This window comes from Podarcis liolepis, assembly GCF_965112155.1.
Source record: "Podarcis liolepis genome assembly, chromosome: 9".
In the NCBI taxonomy this organism is placed as follows: domain Eukaryota; kingdom Metazoa; phylum Chordata; class Lepidosauria; order Squamata; family Lacertidae; genus Podarcis; species Podarcis liolepis.
Genome location: NC_139564.1, coordinates 43453733 through 43474909, shown reverse-complemented (window position 1 = coordinate 43474909; position 21177 = coordinate 43453733). Strand labels below are relative to the sequence as shown.

At 40.0% G+C, this 21177-nt stretch overlaps 1 protein-coding gene across 8 annotated transcripts in view; it reads left to right on the top strand.

Annotated features, from left to right (window-relative positions):
* MARCHF1 (membrane associated ring-CH-type finger 1) overlaps positions 1–21177 on the top strand; it is a 120429-nt gene that overhangs the window by 57265 nt on the left and 41987 nt on the right. For all 8 annotated transcript variants that reach the window (XM_083520298.1, XM_083520294.1, XM_083520300.1 and 5 more), the window contains one exon: positions 16592–16642. In XM_083520298.1, coding sequence (XP_083376424.1) covers positions 16592–16642 — 51 coding nt within the window. The remainder of the gene's footprint in view (positions 1–16591; positions 16643–21177) is intronic.

Genomic DNA, 21177 nt, shown 5'->3' with positions numbered 1-21177 from the left:
CACAGCACACCCCGTGCTTCGGGCTGCAGGCTGCTGCCCGCAAGCCTTGGGAGCCCGGCGGGCACTCCCGCCGGGCTCCCAAGGCTTGTGGATAGCTTCCTGAAGCCTGGAGAGTGAGAGGGGTCTCGCTCTCCAGGCTTCAGTGAAAGCCTGCATTCGCCCCATAGGACGCACACACATTTCCCCTTCATTTTTGGAGGGGGAAAAGTGTGTCCTATAGGGCGAAAAATACGGTAGGTATAGTGATTTCTCATTTTGCTTTTGTCGCATGCAGCCATAATGGTTGCTTATGGTACAGAATGTTTCCAGCGGTACACAGTAATTCCAGCTGTTTTTGCAGCCAATAATTTGGCATTTTAAGTGGTATGTTCCTGTAAATACAGGCTATGGAGGTAAAGCTGCTCTTCAATAATACTGTTCCTTAAATGATACCTGTGTTAGCTAGCTCTGTCGTTTCTCCTGTGTATTTGCTTAGAAATTTGTTGCTTATCAGCTCCCAAAATGTATAAAGTTCAGTCATTTTGTAGAATTTTTTTTTTGTTCTTTTATACATGAGAAAATTCAATACAATTTTCTATTTTGTCTGCTTTTCACTGAAATATAATGGACTGCATAGGATGCAGGAATTAGTTATTCATCCATAGTCTTCTGTGATTAATGAGTGTTGGTACCTGGAAAATCTTGGATGTTTTGACGCTAATTTGCATAGTAGCATATCAGCCTACTATGATGTGCACTTTTGGTGTGTGCAGCCTTGAGAAACATTACTTGTCAAGTTTTATATATTTATATCTATATATATGCAGTTCTAAATCACTTAGTATTTAAAAATGTTTATGCAGTGCAGTATACAATAAAGTAACATAAAAACAATGGACCAAATCCAGTGTTGTGCTATATTAAAATCAGTTAGTTGTATGCTTGTTCTTCTGGTGAAATATTTTGCCCTAGTGGAACATCGCTGCACAAGAGAATGCATAAGCGGTTTGTTGACAACTTTGTCGTACAATAGATTTCTTTGCAATCCTGTGAACACTCGCCTTAAAATAAGCCCTATTGAACTCAATGGGATTTTCTTGCTTCTGATTAGACATGCATAGGAGATCAGTGTAAAACCTTAACGTTCATTTTACATATTAACATATAATAAAAATTTGCTGTTTGGCCTGTGGATAGTTTTGAATAAAGAGTGCCATGTGAGAGCCCCTTATTACTTTCATTACATTTATGTACAAAGATGAAAACGTGTCTCTCTCTTGAGATGTAATTGTGTGTTTGTATGTTGGTTTTAGAGTATAATCAACTTACGGTGCCTCAGGCCCAGGAATGCAAGCAAGAAGGAGCAAACACTGCACACAATTTTTATTGATTATGCCAAGGTCATTCCCCATTATGATTATAATGTAGCTGGATACTGGACTAGGGTAGCCCAATTGCTGACCAATGTCGCATATCGAGCCTGCTGGCTGGGATCTGAAGGGAGGGAGTTGTCAGAATTTAGGGAATGGTTCAGCTTGGTTCAGGCTATTCCAGTAAGCCCCCACATGAACCTGGGTGCAAGGGAGCCAGCCCCAGCCCCTGACGTAGAACTGAGGCCTTAGGATAGCCCCACCCAAGCTCCCTTGTGGGGGTCGCCTTATTAGACTATGGATCCTGCCCCTTCCCCACCAACATTGCAAGTTGTGACAAAGAATAACTTCAAAACATTTTGTTGTTGTTGAGAACAAAACAAGTATATTCGGTGCTTTTTTCAGGGAGCACTCAAGGGTAACCAGTACTGGCACCTCTTTTTGTTGTTGTTAAAAAGTGTGGCATTTACTGTAACAACTTTGTGGTGATTACAGGAACCTACTTTCCTAGAAAAAAAGTACTGAGTATACTTTGTAATCTACCAACTATGCATGTTGCTATGAGAAGGCAAAAATCTCATCATGAATTAGCCAATTGTGTGGTGAGTAAAATTCCTCCGTAGTCCTCTTCAACAAGTAAGCCCATAGCAAGCTTGCTTTTGTTTTCTTTTTAACTGAGGGAGGGAGAGTAGGGAATGCTGCCAACACTGACACTTAGCTGTGGTCTCTGCTGCAATTTATACATATGGAGTGGACTGAAGTGTTCAAGTCTGTTGCTGTGGTCCATGCAGTACTTTGAAGAATATTCAACTATTTCACTATACCTGCCTTGATCTTATAACAATGCAAATGACTATGCTTCTTTCAATATCCTGGCATAATAAAAATGTCACTGCAGCCATTTGCCCCAAGATCAATATCTCCTACTTCTGAATAATCATGAGTGAGCCACTATTCGTTTTGGCTTTTAAGCAGCAGCAGGAGACCATTATGCAGCAAAATGTACTATTTCTATTATTACTTTTAGGTCTTCCTCAGTTCATGTAAGCATCACAGATGGTGACTGGGCATTTTCTGATAAATTCGGTCATTCGTCTCTCTCAGCCACCCCCCCACCCCCTACCCTTCTCTCTCTCTCTCTCTCTCTCTCTCTCTCTCTCTCTCTCTCTCTCACACACACACACACACACACTTTTACAAACTTTAAAACATCCAAAGACTTCCCTCCTTCTCCTTCCATGGTTCATAACTATTCAAATCAATTTTCCACTTTTACATAAATCAAATATTATTTACTCTAGATTCAGGTGGTAGCCATGTTGCTCTGATGCAGTTGAAATTAAAAATTAAAAAATAGGCCAGTAGCACCTTAGAGACCAACTTAGTTAGTTCTGGGTACTGTATAAGCTTTCATGTGCATGCACACTTCTTCAGATACGAAGAAGAATTGTGCATGCACATGAAATCTTATACCCAGAACTAACTTAGTTGGTCTCTAAGGTGCTACTGGACTAATTCTTAATTATTTACTCTGTTGAATTTATTTTAAAGCTGCCAGCGTTTTCAACTGTGTACAATTATTTTCCATACATTGAAAATTTCCCACTCTTCTTAAAATATATGTTCTTTGTGCTCGCTTATTCTGTAGGTTAAAACTGCAAGTTCTGCATATTCTAACACCTTAAGTTGCAAATCCTCTTTGCAAGGGACCTTGCTCACTTTCCATTTTGGGGCCAACAAAACACAGGCTGCTATGTCATTCCTACTAATAGTGAAATTGGCATCTATTCAGAAGGCCCCTGCAGTTAGCTAATATTTTTATTATGTATCTTAACAACACATGGATTTCACCACGGAGCACTTATGAAAACCTGTTACAATTGACAAGATCCCCCCTTTCCCTTACCTTAGGTAAAGGTAAAGGGACCCCTGACCATTAGGTCCAGTCGTGACCGACTCTGGGGTTGCGGCGCTCATCTCGCTTTATTGGCCGAGGGAGCCGGCATACAGCTTCCGGGTCATGTGGCCAGCATGACTAAGCCGCTTCTGGCGAACCAGAGCAGTGCACGGAAATGCCGTTCACCTTCCCACTGGAGCGGTACATATTTATCTACTTGCACTTTGATGTGCTTTCGAACTGCTAGGTTGGCAGGAGCAGGGACTGAGCAACGGGAGCTCACCCCGTCTTGGGGATTCGAACTGCCGACCTTCTGATCGGCAAGTCCTAGGCTCTGTGGTTTAACACACAGCGCCACCCGCATCCTTTCCCTTCCCTTATATCTCTATATATTTTAGTGCTGAATTCAAAGTGACTATTCAAATTAGCTGTACGCCAGCTCCCTCAGCCAATAAAGCGAGATGAGCACCACAACCCCAGAGTTGGCCATGACTGGACCTAATGGTCAGGGGTCCCTTTACCTTTTTATTAGGGCCACACATTTTATTTACTTCCTATATTCTTGGATCTCTACTGCCCTTCAAGGCAACTGAGAAAACTGTTGAAAAAAGGCAGGAAACCATTTAACAGATAAAACAGATTGTGGTTGTTGATCTGGGATGAGATTTTGGTAACAAGGGATTTGAATTATTTGGTAACTATAAGCTTCGGAGAAACACAATGGTTGGTAATGTAAAAATGGAATGTGTGTTACAAATCAACCCAAGCTTTCTTTTTCTTGCCTACACCTTTCCAGTTCACCTCAATATAGCTGCTGAAGTTCACATTTTGTTTAAACAAACTGTAAAACTTTATTTGCATTCATTGATTATAGAATGCATACTCTGGGGCCATAGAATTTTTCATATAGCCTAGGAACTCAAAACAATGCAACAAAATTTGTGTAGTTCATTTAAAAACAAAACATGTGTTTTTATAGAAACAATGAGCTTGCATTGAATGAATAGGAAAGTGTCGTGTTGTCTTTTTAAAAAAAATTCTTTTGTTTAGCTATTTTAGTGCTGAAAATTAAGTTTGTTTGAAAAATGCTGAAAAGATTCTAAATGCAAATGATTCAAGTTAAATGTTGAACAGCGGAGAAAGCTAGTACAACCAAATGGGCCCTATAGAGTGTTACAATTAATGAACTTACAGCATTAAGAAAATAAATCACTCGCGATGTTTCAAAAAATGTACTTTGAAATGTAGAAGTTAAAATGATAAATATAAGAGCAAAACATTAAGTGCTTTGAGATAAATTAGCAGATGAAATATTTTTCTTAATCAGTCCTGAATTTAGTTTCATTGCATTGACTTCAGATTTGGAAAATGATGATCAAAATGAATATTTGTAAAATTGTTTTGCTGTATCCATTGTAGAGGGAAAGGAAAGGTCTAAACTAATAAACTAATATTTATTACGGTAGGTATCAGTTGTTTATTAGATATCAGTTGTGGAGCACTCCATTTCAGAAGTGTGGTAATGTTTCAATCAAAATCTAGATCTCTCCCCAATGTAGCTGCTATTTAGTATTGCTCAAGGACCACTAACATGCTTAACACAATGTTTATATTGGATCCCAGAGCTCTCTGGCTGTTGCCAAGGACTGAGAATGGAGTTCAGGTTTTACATGCTAAAAAGTGTGGATGCACCTATCATTTATTGCTGTTCATTCTTTCTTGGCTATCAGCTGTGATCTGATTTAGGTAGTACCTAGGCATATAGTGATGCTCAGAAATGAGCTATAACTAGTGCCTAGATAGATGCCTATCATTTAGGGGAATAAGTAAGAATCCTATATAATGTTTGACAGTGCTATAAACACAGCAGTAGTTTATTCTCATCCATCATTTTGCAGGTCCTTGGGTATTCTTTTTGTTCCTTTAATATTCAAGCACACAAGATTCTATAGTGCTTGGTGACCTTTATAGAACTGTAGTTTGTCCTTCAGAACACAGATAATAATTATCCTTGGGAGTCATAGTGCACAGAGTCTGCACTGATCTTGCATAAATCACATCTTTAATTTGCTCCAGTGATGGCAGTCTGAAAAATTATATGCCTATACTACCAGTCAGCATCTGGTCCATTCTCTTTAAAGAGCACTTAGCTGCTCCCCATTTTTTCCTCAAGGCAGTTTCTTGCTCTCTAATCTTTCAGCAAAAGTGTCTAGTAAGTTAGTCATTGGATGGATGCTGCTGCAACTTTTGATGGAAGAGGCAAATAAGACTTAACAGAGGTTTAGTAAAACAAAAGGTAGTAAAACAAAAGGCATAAAAAGGTAGTGCCTTATGAGCAAGCTTACTCTGAATTAATAACTGTTCATGACTTCTCTGCTAGGGAGAGACCAAAACATCTGAGCTCTAGACTTCATGCCATCACTCTTTGCCTTGGTCTCTCACAATCAATAATTTTGTATTGAACACAGTTTATATGAACCTGGGCAGCGATTATTCCAAATTCAGTTTGTATTCTCGTATTATAACTTTTTTATATAGCTTCTTTAGCTGATCAAGTATTCATGGCAATTTATTTTACAATCCATGTATTTTCTTATAATTATATCATCACTTATCTTACATGATAAATGGGCATTATAAGACAGTTTACTTTCCATCTCAAATGACTTAAGAGGTGTGAGTTACCTGTCCGTTTTTTCTGTGAGACTGAGTTTCGATGCAGTTTGTGGTGGAAGTCAGTTTTCTTCTGATTGTTGCCATAAAATGTTTCCAAACCTCACAAAATTTCTTCCTCTTCAGCATTCAAACATTATTAGCTCCTAAAATGTGTAAGGTTTACAATTAGTTCAGTCATTTTGTAGAGCTGGTTTTTTTATTTGAATTGATCTGTAGAGAAAAGATATTCTTATAGATAAAAAAAGTTAAGTAGATTGAGCTGGGTATGTTTAGCCTGGAAAAGAGGAGGCGTATCTTCAAATATCTAAAGGGCTGACACATGGATGGTGGAGCAAGCTTGTTTCCTCTGCTCCAAGGGGTATGGCCCAAACCAATGACTTCAAGTTACAAGAAAAGAGATTCTGACCAAACATCAGGAAGCACTTTCCAGTGGTAAGAGCTGCTTGACAGTAGAACCAAGTCCACTGGAAGGTGGTGGACTCTCTTTCCTTGGAGGTTTTTAAGCAGAGGTTGGATGGCCATCTGTGGTGGATGCTTTGGTTGAGATTCCCACATTGCAGAGCACTGACCCATTTGATCCTCTGGGTCCCTTCTCACTCTACAATTCTATGATTCTGTGATTCAGTGTTTGGTATTTTATTGCTGGTTTTATATTGCTGGTTTCAATCGGTGCCTCCTTCACTCTCTTGCTCTTTCCATTGCATATATTCCTGATATGTTTGAGGAAAAGCATCACCAACAAAACATTTTGGGAAAAATGATAATATACTTTTAAATAAATGTAAAATATACAGTGAGCACCTGTAAATTGGTAAACATCTCTGGCAACTGTAAACGTATTCACTCAACAGCAAGTTCCAGTCCTCCAAGTCCTTCATCCCCATCTCCCTCTGTTAGGGCTCCTCTCTACTCTTTCTTACTAACTTTTCTCTCAATGAATTCTTGTTTAGGACCCAAACCAAGAGCTAACCCCACCCCCACTAGGCTCCAAATAAAATGAGCAGTACTATCTTATCCACTCCCCGCTTCACCATCAATTATATTACCCATTCTTCCAACCTCACCCCTATAGTATGCAGCAAGGACCAGTGGCGTAGAGTGGGTTGTCAGCACCCGGGGCAAGGCAAGTAATTTGCGCCCCCTAACCCATGGATTTTGTGCCCCCTAACCTGTGGAGCGCCCCCCCAGATGTTGTGCTCGGTGCGGCCAGCCCCCCCTGCACCCCCACGCTACGCCACTGGCAAGGACACTTCTTCCTGATCCTCCTCCACATAAAGGGAATGCTCCAGTCTGTCCAGAGAATGAAAGATCAGGCTAACACAAAAAAATACATGTGGCAAAAGATAAAAATCATCTGGTCAGTTCTATGTACGGCATGGCTAATGGAAAAGACACATAAGGTAATTGTTTCCTCAAAACTTTTATCTGTAAACTCAGAATAAATGGAAGACTGTCATCTAAAGGACAGTGGATTGATGATTTGATCTTAAGCCTCATGTCTCTTTATATTAGCATATTCAGATTCAGGCTCCCTAAAATGCAATAAGTCAGCAAAGACAATTTGTGAAATCCATCCTATGACATGTAACTTTTCAACTTTTTTCTGATACAGGTGAGCTATGCAATTGTTAGATTTTATTTCAATTAGAATATGTTACATAGTTTTTAATATTGCATTTTGCACAAAACGTGTAATATAGTAGGTATGCCTTCCTTCTGTTAAAGAAACTATTTGCAATTTAGCATTTTCAATTCCTTATTAAACTGAACAATCTGGTTACCATATTCAATTTTCCCAAGCTGTTTTGTATTCAGTTGTATTCTGTACAAAAATAAGCTTTTAAAATAGATAAGAGGAAAAATATTGTACTTAAGCAGAACTCCCCCAAAGCCTGATTATTAAGTCAATCAATCAATAAATGTAAATCATTGCAGAGTTGTAGAGCAGCCACATGTTTCATCACCTGATCTTAACACTCGACTGGGAGCTGCCCAGATTGGCTGGGGAAGCTCAGCCAGATGGGTGGGGTATAAATAATAAATTATTATTATCGGTGACTTTGCCTGCCAAGCTAGTTGGTTTGCACAGCTAAGCCATGATTTCCTGGACTATGTGTTTACTGGCAATAAAACATAATATGTCTTAACCATGGATTGTTTGAACACCCTACTCCATAAATTCATCCAGCTATAAAGACAAGAGGCAAGAGTAGCTGGAAAGCAAAACAAACATTGGGGAGAAATATGACTTGTTTCTCCAGTCATCTGGAGACAACCTGTGTTTAACTTGTGGTTTCTTAAACAACTCATGTCCTTAGTGTTATGTGCAAACCAGGCCACAGAGTGGCATCTTCTTTTCTCTGAAGTTGAAGAAATGACAGCTAGGTTTCTCCTCCTCCTGATTGATCTGGTATCGCTGTTGCACAGGCAGAGAGGAGAGAAACCCTCTCATTTTCTTTCTACCCGGGCTACCCTCTGCTGCTTCTGATTGAGGGTGGTGAGTATTTCTCAGTACATTTGTGTATAAAGTAGAAAGTTGTCACTATGCCTCCAGTCTATCTATTTCAACAACTTATTTCTCAATGAATATAGGAAAGCAACTGATGTTTGGTGTGGTGTTACCCTCATTGATGGGTTGTGCTGCAAGGCTCCATAGCAGGGATGGGAAATCTTTTTGGTCTAGTGGGCCTGATCCTTATTGGACCCTGACAACAGCCCTACACTTGGAACTTCCCAAGCCACAAGCATGGGGCTGACAGAATTGCTTTATATAGGGATTAGCTGCATGATTGAATTCCTCACAGAGACCTTGGTCATGTAGCCAATGTAATCGTCATGTAACCTGCCCCACACCTGATGACGCATATTATGTCAGATGTTCGGAAGTTGAGTATGGGGAAAACAGCCTTGTGGGCCAAATTTGGCCCATGGGTCAGAGGTGCCCCATCCCTAACCTTTAGTCCTGTGTGGTCCACACAAAATTGAGGCTGAATGTGTCTGTAACAGTGAGCACCGCATTGTGCAACTCTGTCAGGTGATCTATGCCCTAAATGACAAGGTGGTGTTATGTGGTTTTAAGTGGATACAACAAGTCTAAGAAAAGGCTACATACTAGAGTGCACTTGTATTATGAATCCTACTATGTTCTGGAGATATGGAAAGGAATCGCATAGGCCTTCAACATATTCTGCCTTTCCCCCTTCCCGCAAGCACAAAGGGAAGAGATTTCAAGTTTCTTGTTAGTGAGAAACCACACTTTCCCTTTGCATCTTAGCATGGCAAACTGTGGCCTGGGCAGACACCATTTGCCACATCAGCACACTTCCAATATCCCCATGGTCCGCTCTCCTGTCTGAATGGATTATCCCATAGTTCAGTTACAAAAGAGCTATACAAATCCCATCAGCTAAGGATTTCTACTAGAAAGGATTCTAGTAGAAATTAAGGCTATATTCACTTAACCGGCAAGATGAAGACCATCACAATGTAAGCATCTACTATGAACATACTATCATAATGTCTTAAAAGTTTTATTTCATTGATTTTTTGGGGGTTGCAGACATCTTGTCATTAAGCGTAATCTCACAATGAATAGCTAATCATTGCAGCTTTATATTTCTGCATTATGCCAGTTGCACAGGAAGAAGAAAAAGAGGTATAACCTTGGACACAGTAGTTTTTATTGGTAGAGAATATAACCTGTTGTCATGGAGATCAGCATGGAGCTTGCTTATGTGAGATGTTTGCTGCCATAGCTCTGTAAAAGCAGCATCTTAATGGAGAGTGAGGTCAGTGTTTGATCATAATAAATAGCTTTCATAGGCCATAGAGAGGGAGAAGAGGATACTTTTATTTGCATTTACCCTTCAAGCATTCACTTTTCAAATTCCATATACAGTGGAACCTCTTCAGTTTTTGAATGATTTTCAGAAGCTGAATGTGCCACACAGCTTCCGTTTTGAGTTTCCATATTGTATTGAGGCTTCCGCTTTCAGTTTTCGTTTTTGAACGTTTAGGACAGGAATAGGCAAACTCGGCCCTCCAGATGTTTTGGGACTACAACTCCCACCATCCCTAGCTAACAGGACCAGTGGTCAGGAATGATGGGAGTTGTAGTCACAAAACATCTGGAGGGCTGAGCTTGCCGATGCCTGGTTTAGGAAGTTGAACAATTTTCTGGAATGGATTATGTTCGAAAACCAAGGTTCCACTGTAAAATGTACCCTTTCATGAATAATTTTGGCGTCCAGGTATTTCCTTTTTTTAAAAAAGTTGCTGTACCTTTACTGGTCAGCCATTGGATGGATGCTATAGAATATTTAATTTATTATATTTCGATTTCTTAGGAGCTTCCACCAAGGAGCTCTTGGTAGCATTCATTACCTCACTCCTCATTTTATTCCCACAACAATCCTTCAATGTGATAACTGGCCCAAGGTCCCCCAGTGAGTTTCATGGCAAATGAAATTTGTTTTTGGAGCAAAATACAGAATATCCAAATAAATACAGCTGACAGGGCAAGTAAGATCCAGTGTTCTATTGTATATAAATTTGGCATGCAACAATAACCTGTTTGTGCAGTGGAAAAATAGCTACTGCATGTATTTTAATATATACAATTGGTAGACATAGAGTAGGAATGTGGCTCTCTCTGCAACTTGATAAAATTTAGCAATAGTGCTAAAAGAGCTATTGGGCTACAAAAAAATATTATTGAAGGAAAGTGTTAGGTACAACAAAACCTATTCTTGTAGTTATTTTACACTTTATGCTACATCAACATATAAGGTGCAGAAGTAACAGCCATTTCTTTTCACCTCTCTGATTTCCAAGACTCTTATTCGCAAATTTGCTTTTTTCTAAAAAGGATTTCATGGAATGAATTGTGACCCCACGGCTTCTGTAAAGCAAATCTGCTCTGCTGTCATCCACTACCCATGTGCTTGGGAGCAAGTCCTACCCAACTCAGTGGGACTCATTTTTGAGTAGTGTGCAGGAATGTACTGTTAGGGCGGTATGAAAAAGATCCACATTTTATGTGCTGTAAATAAAATAAACAAGGTTGTTTTCCAGCTCTGTACTAATTGAGGCACCTCTGTTCTGTGTATTTAATTAATGTACTTTTCTTTCTGAAATGCTTTTGGCTGTTTGTCAAGTACTTGGCTACTCTTTCATCTTGGATGTTAATTGACTGTTGTCTGCCAATTAGCATGGCCTGATGGATTTCCTTGTGAGCTATTCTGGCTCCCAAATAATTCAATTTGTCTTCTAAATTAACGAATCTAAACATTTATATTTTGTAGATAAATCTCTGCTCCACTAAGAACAGAGCTAGGTGAAGTTCTGTCACAACTCCCACCGCACTACCACCAGATCGTAACGAACCACCCATCTCCGACACTATTGTTTATTATTATTATTATTATTATTATTATTATTATTATTATTATTGAAGTACAATTTAGCTGTTTTGCTTTCTCTACTTCAGGCTGAAAACTTTTACTTATCTATCCAACCCATTTACTCCTGCCACCTTGTATAAATACAAAGTCATACATAAATGCCTTGGTTTACCAATCAGTAGCTATGCATAAGAGTAGTACAAAGCAGTGGAACGCATCACAAAATATATTTTACTTTAATTAATAATGTAAAAAGATGGTAATACTAATTCATATGTTGAACTTTACTTGGATACTGTTTCTTTAACTAAGAAGGCTTACGCACTGTAACATTTAAGAAGACTATTCTAAGGGATTCAATTCCTCACCTATAGGCATTGAGGACTCTACTTGTAGTCTTCACTCAGGTCCACAGCCTCTTCTATCAGGACTTTTGCTGTAATCTTCAGTGCCAGCAAACTCTGCTTTGTTAGGTACTCAGCAATCCTACTGAATTGGTTTTAGAACTTTCTTGAAGGCTACCTCTGGGACACTTACTTTACCCAGAGAAGTCCTAAGCTTCTGTGAGTCATTTCAGTTGCTGGCTTCTGTCAGGCATCTCACACCTCTAAGCTTTTATGTTCTCTGCTTGGTGTCAGGTTCCAGCTCTACTGCTTCTGTCCTTTTCTTTGCTCACTTACTTACTGGGACAGACCCACCAACTGACCTTGACTGTGGCTTGAGATTGCCTCTTTAATTCCCACCACTCATTCCAATTTGGGTTGAATTCCCTTTCCCCATTAGGTTCAATGAGTGGAGACAAAATGTCCATTGATTAGACTAATCAAATCCTACCAATTTTCAGTTGCCTGTGGCTGTATGTACTTTTATGTGTGTGGGGTTTTTTTTTGGGGGGGGGAGTAGTTTGCAAGATCCTTCTAACCCATGGATCCAGCAAATGTTAAAATATAAGCCAGGCTAGCTTCCTGTATTGAAGGAATCACCTGGGTGATGGGTCATATCCTGCACTACAGGGGGTTGGACTAGATGACCCTTGGTGTTCCTTCCAACACTACAATTCTATGATTCTATAAAGAGAAGAAAGGAAAGGGGACTCTGTGCGAGGTGGCAATGGGTAGGGACCCTTCCCTCAACTCAGAGATAGTTAGAAGAGATAGTTAGAAGAAACCTGTGTCTAGAGTTGAAAAGTGCAGGGGTGTGACCTGCAGGTAAATCAGCAAACTGGAGATAGAATTGGAGCAATGTTTGAGAGCAATGTTTGATTTCTGTTTGAATCCATCACTGTGGCTATGGGAGAAACAAGACCTTTTTGGGGTGTTGATGCTGCAAACCCCTTTATTGTAGGCTCAGGTTTTATAAATGTCCAAATAAACCACATATCATAAAGACAACCACCCATGGTGTCATTTCCACTATGCCTCATTGCAAAAGGAAACACAAACCTTGGAATTGGAATCTCACACCTCTCAGAGATTGGGGTGGTGTGCAACAATACTATAATGACAGAGTCTTCCTCCCAGAGCTACAGTTAAAACAGTTACAGGTAGGTAGCCATGTTAGTCTGCCATAGTTGAAACAAAATAAAAAAGTTCCTTCCATTAGCACCTTAGAGGCCAACTAAGTTTGTTATTGGTATGAGCTTTTGTGTTGGCCACCTGCTGATCTCCTGTTGATCTCTTGCATATAAAAGTCAAGACAGTTTACATGCTGTGTACCCTTTACATTCAGTTGTGTGAATTCCCTTCGATGTTTCTTCAAACCAAAACTTTACTTCAGAAATAGAATTTTTAAAAGCTTTAAATAAGGAAAGAAGAAATGGAACAGACATGTGGCTTTCATTCTTTCTTATATGTTTTGTATACTGCATTTGAAGGTTAAATGTACTTTAATCAAAATGGGAAGAAGGAAGTCTAATCAAAGTGCTTAAATTTGATTGAGATACTGGAAAAAGGACGATCAAAGATGGTAGTTGTGAGCCTCATTCTATAGATTTTCCTGGTGTAAAAAATTACCTATTCTCCTTTGTGGTTTGGAAAGGTGGTGACAGCATCTCTTTACTTCTGCTTCTTTCATAACTCTAGATTTTTTTTCTTTTTTAAAAAAAACCCAGTAGAACTTAGTATTGAGTGAGGCTTTGTTTTTATATACGCTGCCCTTGTCATAATTTTGTTTTTGTTACATGCATAGCTTTTACACCATCTTTTCATAACAATTGCTCACTTATTTGACATTAACATGCCCATTTCTCTAGAAATTGATATATACTTTCCAAAGAAGTAACCATGTTAATACTAACAGATTACCACTAACTTTCTAAAGCAGAAATAGGAGTTCTAAAACAGAATCATTAAATGTTGAAGAGGACTATAGGCTTCTGTTGGGAGTCAAGGTGGAAAACAGTAAATCTCAAGCAAGCTGTGTGATATATTTGTGCAGCCAGGAAGTCACGGACTGAAAGCCCAGCAAAATCCTTTATGGATAACATTGCTAGGTGTTTTTTCTCCTTTGTAGGACCTGACTTCTTATATCTGCGTGACATTCATCACATGATGTCATACACATCTTCCAACGCCATGCAGGCCAGAGTGACGTGGTGTAGCAGAAGGCTGCACTGGCCTGTGCAGTGATGGGAGATCCAGCACAGGCCGGTTCAGCCTTTTACTAGGCCATGCAAGTCCCCCCAGTGTCAGGAGATGCTGCAGGGAATGGCTTGGGGTGGTGCGAGGTTGCACCAGCCTGTGCAACATCTCCTGACACCATGTGAGCCAGTGCAGCTTTCAGCTAGGCCTTGCGCCTGGCTGTGCCAGTCTCCATTGATGCTGCACTATGCTCGATTTGGCTTCCCTTGCTCCTTGGGTATTTGGGGGGCTGAGCGCTTTGCTAAGGAATATTGAAGGGGCTGACAACATCTCTGCCCCCTAGAGTTGGCGTGCCTGACTCTCATGTGTAGCCTGTAAATTGTGCTTGGAAATGTGTAAATGATTTTAATTATAAAAGCATGCTTTAGCTGACAGGCTAGTGTACCGTGTACATGTTGCACAGCAACTAGAACATGTTTGCACGATGGGGGTGAAAGAAACAACAAAAATATACTTTGCTGTTCATACCTTTTGTAAAACTGCAAATGAATACTCAAGCTTCCTTAGGCTTAACCTAGTATTAAATGTTGGTGCACTCTCACATGCTATTAATGATTTCCAGGTGATTTAGGCATGAGCAAAGAAGCAACAGAAGGTGACTGTGACATGCTCAGACAAGTCAAAAACTAGGTTGTTACTTGGATGCATTGATTAATGTTGTAGTAAACTAAAGAAAAATTCCAGAGCTGAATAAGAGATACGTCTGACGGGGAAAATATAGAAATAGTACTGTATTTTATTCTGTTGCCATAGATGTTCGTAACCTAAATGCGCTTGACATATGCCTTAGCAATTAGCAAGTAACATCTGTAAATGCATTAATATTTATGGCAGTATCTTTACATATGCATTGTGAAATGAACATAATTTTGCTCTTTTTTGTGCATAGGTTTTTAGCTTAGCAATTCTAACTGAGGTATTGTGTGGAGACATGGTGAGCCACTGATTGCAGCTCTATCGCTGCTTGTACCAGTGGTGCAGTTATGTTTTTAAAAGTACACAGAAAAGTCCAGTAAGCACCTCTCCCACCCATTGTGCCCACAACCATTTTTAGATATTCTCCTCTACTTCCCCCCACCTCCCCGGCTTTTGCACCTCTGTCCAATTTTCCAAAGAAAAAACTTGTCTGTAGTTGGGTGCACTTGTTTCTCCATATACACAAGGACAAAATTGTAGGTCATCCAACTATGATCTGTCCTACTAAGATGGTTTCCCTCTCAGAACATCACCACCTTCTCTTTTTTTCTGCTTCTCAGGATGAAAAGAAATAGGGGCTTCATAGTTGAGATATTGCAGGGTGTTGTTGTCTAGAATCCTTACTGGAAACATAACAAATTCAAGCTTTGCTTGATGGTTGGTATCCCTCAAGGACTTAATCATTGGCATGTTTCTGTAATATATGCCCGCTTGTGTTGGCAGTTAAGTACCATTCAACTAGGAGGCATCTTTCTGCTGACCTGAGCATAACTACTGCTTAAGCCAGGGGTCAGCAAACTTACTGCGCCTCGGGCTGGTGTCTCCAGCGCTGATCGTGCAGAGGAGCGCATGCCCATGTGCATGCGCACACATTATTTCCAGCGCACTTCCGGGGCGGAGGAGCACAGGAAATAGCTTGTGCACGTGTGCACAGGCCTCCTCTGACCCGGATATGCACCGGAAATAACGCTTGCGCATGCAAAAATAATGCTTGCACATGTGCACAAGCTATTTCTGCTGCCCCTCCGACCCACGCAGCACAGCGCCGGTAAGAGCGGGTGGCAGCAGCGGGTGGCGGGGGTCACCGTGGGCCGGATAAACAAGTCCCTTGGGCCTTATCTGGCCCGCGGACATTAGTTTGGGGACCCCTGGCTTAAGCAATACTTTCCTTTGACTCCTTGTGTCTGTGTATGTATATGTATATCATACATAACAATATCTAGCTGAGTTTTAGGGTCAGGCTCCATTCATATGAGTCAAGATAGTTTTATGCCTAGATGTACATGGTTTTCTTTGATTTGTAAGTACACTTTAAATATTGCTCTTGGTGGTGTCCCACATATAATGCCTGCAGCTGTGCAAAGCAACATTCAGAAGCTACAGACACCATCAGCTTTCTCTCTTTCCCAGTTTTGACATTTATTAAGTAATTTTAAACAATGGCTAGAAACCAAAAAACCACATAATTAGTTCCACATGCCCTAAGGGGCTTCTAACTTCTTTTCTTGGACAACAGATTGTGGGGATTGTAAAAATTATGATTAAAGCATAAAGATTTGCTGTGGAAAGAAGAAATACCGCATTTTTCGCTCTATAACACGCACCCGACCATAACACGCACATAGTTTTTAGAGGAGGAAAATCCATAGGCATGCCACCCGTAGGCATTTCCTCCATAACACGCACAGACATTTCCCCTTACTTTCTAGGAGGAAAAAAGTGAGTGTTATGGTGCAAAAAATACGGTAACTAAAATTCCTGAGGTCTTGAGCTTGCTTAAAGTAGTTCTTTGGATACCAGCTGGTAATCCTTCAATGACATGAACTTTGTACGTTTTCAGAAGCTGAGAGTTAAATCAAAATATAATCTTGTGCAAATTTTAATTTTCTGGTTTAGACAGAAGCTAAGAAACCTTTACTATTCTTTTTACAGAATGAGAAATCTCCAGGCCGCTCAACAAGCCGCTCAAGTAACATTTCAAAGGTAAGTTACGAACTACTCTCAGGCAGACCCACTGTGACATATGCTGTTTTTGCTGTAATCTGAGGCACACTTACTAGGGAGTGAGTCCCATTGAATACAGTAGAACGTAAACATGAGTAGGATTGGGCTGCATGTTTAAATGGGCTTTGTAATACTCTGAGTATGTTTTCATTTAACACTAAACTGTGGTTTAGCATTACAAGAATGAGCTGAAGCAAGCCTTGATCGCAGACACCCCTCCCATGCCCTCTATTCCTCTCAACAAGGAGAAAGTCTGGGAGCTTCTCTTTTGCTGTGTTGTCTAAATAGTAAACTGTGGTTAACCTCAACTATGGTTTGTTCAAGTGAGCTATAAACTATGGTTTGAAATTGAATCGTTTCAGCAAACCATAGTTAAGATTAACCATATTTTGTCTTGGTTCAGATTTCATGAAAAGCTGTGGTTAATTTAAAACGGAAGTGAAAGCTTCCCAATACCTTTTTGTGGCTGCACTGGAGAAGGGAGTATGCATGCCTAAGAATCACTATGGCTTGTTCTCATAGTACTAAACCAAGGTTTTGCCTTATACTCCTCTCCCCACCCAAGCCCAAGATGTGTCACTCTGGAAACAAGCCACATCTCACTGAAGTCAACAGTATAAAGTCCATTGGCTTCACTAGATCTGAATAGTGTTCTCTCAAACCTTCCATTCCTTGTGTGTGTGTGTGTGTGTGTGTGTGTGTGTGTGTGTGTCTAAATTTATTTTGCAGACTCTTGACAAATTGCCTTCCATATATTTTCACATTTCAAAAGCAGGTTGAAGATATAGATATTCAGTCTGCTCCATAATGTTTGTGGTGCCAAGAGCACAGGAGATTGTGGAAGGAGATTAATAAGTTTTATAATAATAGTCATTTGGAGCATGAAAATCAGATTAGGTGAAAACTCTGAATAAATGGAGAAAGAAATTGATTTCCTGAGTCTGAATGAGTAAGGAAGAAATAGCTGCATTTTGTGGCCACTAAACATAGTTGACCAAGCTGCTGAGCAAGATACGAGAAGGTGAGCACTACATCAGAGGGTAATATGAACAGTAACTTATTACACCTGAAGGCACGGTAGTTGCTAGGTGTTTGTGAAAGCAGCAGCATTCTAGAGTAAACCTGCCAACCTAGGCAAGCAATTGTAAATCTCTTTTCCCCCACCTGCCAAATTTACTGTTCCTCTTGATATTCATTTATACAGCGGAAAGACACATCAAAGAAGGGCTCAAACAATGTAGTGCTTTCTTTTGAATTACCTGCCAGCGGCAACTTCACACACAAACCCACACAAAGGTTTCTGCTGGCAGTATGTGAATCTGCACAAGTGACGGAAGGATGGGAAAGTGTCCACTTCTCCTGGTAATCGGCTGGTGTTTTGTTTATATGGATGGCATTTGTTACAGAAAATCCATGTTTCCCCCCTTTCTTTCAGGGGTGGGACATGCATCTCTCTGTCTCGAGGGGGGAAAGGAAATACATTTTATTTCTCAAATATTTTTGTAGGTTTGCATGCATGCAGAGAGTGATCGCCATAGTGATGAGTTCCAGCCTCCCACCTCATGTGCAGTTCCATGCATACATGTAGGGGAGGGGCTGGATCATTCCCTGACTGTCCTTTATCTTAAACATTGAGAGCAGGTGTACCATTTGGGAGGAAATTACCTTTTTTTGCAGGAGAATCTAGGAATTCTATCTAGAATTTCACATTATGTTAATTATTTTACATTTTAGTGTTGATTCTCCCAGCAGAAGTTTCTAGCTATTTCTACAGTGTAAAGCATGCTGCTTTTTTTTTACCTTCTCTGTGTTTTCTTTCTAAATGTTTAATTGCTTTTGAAATGTGTGAGTTAATATGACAATAACAATTTCAGAAGAATCTAGATTTGTTTCTTTTCAGTGTGATACAGTCCACTCTTTGTAATATGTTGGTGTGTGTGAGACTATCTGCTTGTATGAAAATGTTCACATATTTTATTTGAGGGTTCCCTCTTTTCTCAGTGAGAAGTATAAGCAATTCAAAGAGGGATTTATTTAAAAAATGCTTCTTTTTTAATGAATGGTTTGCATAGATCTGTAGTGAATAGTTCTTGTTACAACCACATTCGGATGTGTGGGAGTGAAAGGATTTCTTAGAAGACTGATTCTCTTCATCGCACATATTTAAAATTTAGCACATAGTAAAAAGAACGAGTCGCTTTGTTCTAAACTGATCCATTGTCAGTTGGCCACAAATATGAGCTTGGCATTTAATAATCGGGTCTTCTCTAATAAGTAATAAAGCGAAAATATGATGTGCCAATAAAAGCCTGATGGAAATTTTTAGTTAAATGTTAACAGTAAAAAGTAGATAAAACTCAATCACAACCAAATAGCCAACTGAGGTTATGCCCCCCCCCAACAAAAGGCCTGTCCCAGCTCCCCCCCTCCAAAAAAAAATCCTGGCTACGCCCATGGCTGCAGGTCTGAGTCTGGTTATACCCTAGTAAGATTTCAGAGTGTTTAAAATGGTTTGCAGCTTCAATGATTTAAACTGTATTGGAACATTTTCAGTTTGTTTCTGGATACACTTGATCTCTTTAAACTGATGGAAGTGAAGATGCATTTTTTAAAATTGCTATGCAGATTCAGTGACTTATTTAATCAGAAGGCATGGTAGATATTTATTTTAAAAAATTATAAATATAATGGTTTGTGCAAGAGAAGCCTGTTGTAATTCATCTTGGCTTAGACACATTATCATCACACACACTTGGATATGATCTGTATAAACAACTAAAGGTTTGGTATGTGTGGACTTTCCAAAGAGGCATATGCAAACAATGCATTCCTGTGTAACAATTAACCATATTATGCTTGTTTTCAAACAGGGTAATAAACAGATGTTTATTAAATTGAGCAACTGACTTGCACATACCAAAATGCACTTGCTAAAAGCTATAACAATATTACTGAGTACATCTGTTAAAAGGAAAATGAAAGCCAAGAATGTCTTCGTAAACACACCCTTATTCCTCTGTACAGTCATATTGACCTCGTAAGAATAATTTGCCTTGATTTCTGTATTCATATCTTCAAATCAGTACTTTTTACTTCCAGTATTTTAGTACCTTTCAGCTAAGTATGTGAATTGCTTCGCAGACATTCCCCTTAATTATTATAGAGTGAGGCGTTTCTGATCCTGATTAGATTAGATATGATGCAGTTAGCCATCCTCATCAGCGTATGTGCCAAACTCTCAATAAAGGTTTGGAAAACACCACCACAGCCCTCTGATTTTGACTTCTAGTATTACACAAATATGATAACATTTATATGGACAATAATTTCAACAATCTTGTCTGTGAATGATGCTGACTGGAGAAGAGCTTGTTACTATGGCAGCTAATGCTGTTCTAGGACACATCGCATTCATTGTGTTGGAGGGAACCCACCCCTTTGCTGTCACTAATGTTGCAAGTGAAAGCATTACAAGTTGGCGGGGGGAGAGAGAGAAATGAGCTACATTTCAAACTTGCTGGTGAGGACTGGCCAAAATGAAGAGTGAAAACCCAAAACTTAAGTTATGTAGAAATGTAGAAATGAAAAGCTGTGATCTAACGTGTCAGCCATGGAATGAATGAGTACACCTGACATCTCCTTCTTACATGCCAGAATAAAAGACACTAACTCTGAAACTTGGTGTAACTGACGGCCTTGCTTTTGGATCATGTTTTGGCGAGGCTGAAAATGATGTGCCAATTTATTTGCAGAGTGTTTTACTAGTGTCACAATTCTGTGGAGCTGTCTATATATATTTCGTGACCATAAATTATATCCCATGTTTCCATACACACAAGGTGGCTGAAGCTTTCCCTACTGCCTAGTTACGGGAGCATATTGTGGTTTTGTTTTATTTGTTTATTGGTTCATAAGAAAAAACTCCAGAATCCAGAGTTTTTAAGGAAGATGGCAGATATCCCATAGGAGGAATCCATTCCTTTGAGAGATCAATTCTAACCCCTGAGCCCTACTCTTCGCTGTGTGTGTGCGCGCGCATGTGTGTGCGTGTTTGTGGTGGTGGTAAGATATGGTGGAGATATACTTCCACCTGGCACTGGTGATCTGTGCCTGCCTGGGAGGTGAGGGGTGTCTGTAGCCAAGGTTGAGGACCCTACTGCACCCACCAGTGGCATAGGCAGTCAACAGGTAGCCACTAATGGTGTTCCTACCACCGTAGCTGATGTAAGGCCCCAAAGAATGGCAATGCGGAAGGGACAGAATTGGATCAGGCTTGGGTTTTCTGGATCCTAAACTATTCCAGCAGCCAGAGTGGCACACTAGAATTCACAAATAGCCCTCTTCACATGCACATATTCTGCCCTGGCCGGCTCAAGTAGCAGAACTCCAGATGGAGCAGTGACTCCACCGCACTACTAGCTGAGAATTAGGAAGCAACCTGCCCTGTGTAGTGGGCAAGCAGGGCTGATGAATTCCACTCATAGCCACTGGGGCTCTAAGCTCCTATTACTTCT